Source organism: Myotis davidii, unplaced genomic scaffold, assembly GCF_000327345.1.
Source record: "Myotis davidii unplaced genomic scaffold, ASM32734v1 scaffold221, whole genome shotgun sequence".
Taxonomy (NCBI): Eukaryota; Metazoa; Chordata; class Mammalia; order Chiroptera; family Vespertilionidae; genus Myotis; species Myotis davidii.
The window spans coordinates 6,620,811-6,623,295 of record NW_006293349.1 but is presented as its reverse complement, the minus strand read 5'-3'; the positions used below and the strand labels follow the sequence as shown (position 1 = coordinate 6,623,295).

Below are 2,485 nucleotides of genomic sequence, written 5' to 3'. Positions count from 1 at the left end.
CAGGCCGCTGAAACGCTGCAGGAGAGAGGTTGCGGGTTCCGCTCAGGAATCACAAAGGAGGGCAGGAGAGGCCGAGTCGGAGCTGAGAGGCCGCACATCACAGCTGGGAAAAGCAGGACGCAGGCCCTCAGCACGCCTCCTCCCGCCTGGGCCAACTTGTGGCCCAAAGTGCAGGTGCTACTTAGGGCGCCCGAGGGTGTGTCACCCTGACTGGCTGGCGGCTTAGGAAGGAGGGCATTCTGGGTGCAAAGGACAAGAGTGATGTCAGTGCTGGAGCAGGAAGGGGGCCCAGTGAGCCCTGGGCCCTGCCTGGGCTCAGAGAAAGTCCCAGAAGGTAAAGGGATGGACAAAGGGCTCCGCACGCGTTTCAAAGCGCTCAGGCTGGCGTTGCCAGGGACCCACTGGTTTTGCTTCTTTCCTGGCTGCCCAGAACGCAGTTCCAAGGCAGCGTTTGAGAATTTAAAAAGTAAGAAAGTCTGTCTCCGACTGTTTTAGATAGTATGCGCTTTACTTAATAGTAGTGGGCCGGAAAGTTGGTTGAGTGAATAGATGTTAGCACCCACGGAGTAAAGTTCCCCTCACCATCTTTTTCCCGCAGGAGAAGTCAGCCAGCAGAGAGAAAGAGAAAGACAGAGGCAAGCAACCAGCCAGGCTTCTGCCGCAGCTGGCCACGGTACGGCCCCTCCACGCTCTCCTGGGAGGCGGGCCCTTTAAGAACGCCTGTTGGTTTCAAACTCGTAAGAAACGAAGCTTCTGGTTTTGAATTCTGTGCTCCATCTGATCCCTTTCTGGTGGAGGAATGCTCTGAGGTCCTGTATTAGGAAAAACGACCACCTTAGTGAAGTACCTATAAAAACATGGTTTCCTCCTTATGCACGGAGCGTTTGAATGACCTAGGTCAGTGGTCGGCGAACTGAGGCTCGCGAGCCACATGCGGCTCTTTGGCCCCTTGAGTGTGGCTCTCCCACCAAATACCGACTTCTGCGCACGGGCCACAAAGTTTCAGTCGCACTGTACATGCGCGGCCGCACGTGGGATTTTGGGGAAGAGCCACACTCACGGGGCCACAGAGCCGCATGTGGCTCGCGGGCCCCCGGTCGCCGACCACTGACCTGGGTGAGAGAACTTCTAAGATGGACACACAGGACATCGGCGTTGGGGTCAGGAAATGAGGCCCCCGGTGCCGCGGGGTCATCATGGCTCCGTGACCCGAGGGGGCGCGTGGCTCCCCAGCCTCAGCTGCTGAGTGTGAGCGTGAGTGAGTGTGAGTGAGTGTGAACAGGGGTGACGTGAGGAGCCTTGAGATGTGGCTCCCGCGGGCAGTGCCAGCCAGGCGTGCTCAGGTGGGGGACCCTCCTCCTTTCTTTCATTGTCACTCCCCGTTGGAAGAGGCCGCTGTAGACACGTCCAGCCGATCGTGCTGAAAACAGCACCGCAAATGGCCTTGACCGTAATGAGCTTTACCGTCGAGGGACCACGTTGAGTTCGATGCCAGGGGGCTATGCTCTTGTGCCTCCTGGAAGCAGAACCTCAGTGCAGGCTGATGCACACCCGGTGGCTTTAGAGCTGTGATGAAACGTGCACCGCGCGAAATGTACTGTCTTTTACAGTGAACTGCAGTTCCCTGGCAAAGCATGTTCACATCACTGTGCAGCCGCCACCACCGTCCAGTCCTAGAACTCTCCTCTCCTCCCACACTGAAACGTCCCCCAGGAAACAATCCCTCCCCGTTCTCCGTCCCCAGCTCCTGGCAGCCACCGTCCCCTCTCGGTCAGTCTCTGTGTATGTGGCTCCTTGGAGAAAGTGTCTGTGTTTACAAACACGCGTGCATTCCACGGGAGGAGTGTCTTTTCGCCTCTGGTGTCACTGCTGCTGTCTGCCTGTCGCCTCGCAGGTGAGCACGAAGCCGCAGTGGCAGGAGGCGGCCCCGTCCTTCCATCTGAACGTAAAGCAGGAGGAGGACATCCCCGAGCCGTTCAGTGTGAAGAATGAGCAGTCGTACGGTAAGGGCGTCAATCGTCGAACTCAGATTGAAGGGAAATTTCTAGAGAAAAAAGGCACATGACGTTTAGCTAATAGAGTAGTGAGGTCGCAGGATTGAAATGACCTTTAAATCAAGTAGCCAAATTGATCTCAAATGTTTTCCTTCAGAGAATGATTGATCCCAGTTGTTAGCTAGTTTAGGCTGTTGTAAATGTTAGAAAAACTGATATTTTAGGAATGGAGGTGTTTATAATAAAGCTTTGACTTATTGTAGTCAGAATTTGCCTCCGCATCAAAGGCTATGACCTTTTTTCTAAGAGGGCGTTTCAATAAGTTGTAAACATTATTTCCAAATTAGTCATCCTAGTATTCTTGTTTTGATTCTCCAGGTTACATTGAATACTAAGATTTTTTCATCGTGGATCTTTAAGTTTTCTGAAATAGTTTTGTATTCTGTTTTTTTTTTATCATCATTTTACTTTTTTTTTCTTTTAAGAAGGTC

General features: G+C 53.1%; 1 protein-coding gene across 1 annotated transcript in view; it reads left to right on the top strand.

Annotated features, from left to right (window-relative positions):
- Positions 1-2,485, top strand: part of DNAH7 (dynein, axonemal, heavy chain 7) — a 150,787-nt gene that overhangs the window by 2,620 nt on the left and 145,682 nt on the right. The window contains exons 2-3 of the mRNA XM_015566120.1: positions 599-673; positions 1,895-2,003. Coding sequence (XP_015421606.1) covers positions 599-673; positions 1,895-2,003 — 184 coding nt within the window. The remainder of the gene's footprint in view (positions 1-598; positions 674-1,894; positions 2,004-2,485) is intronic.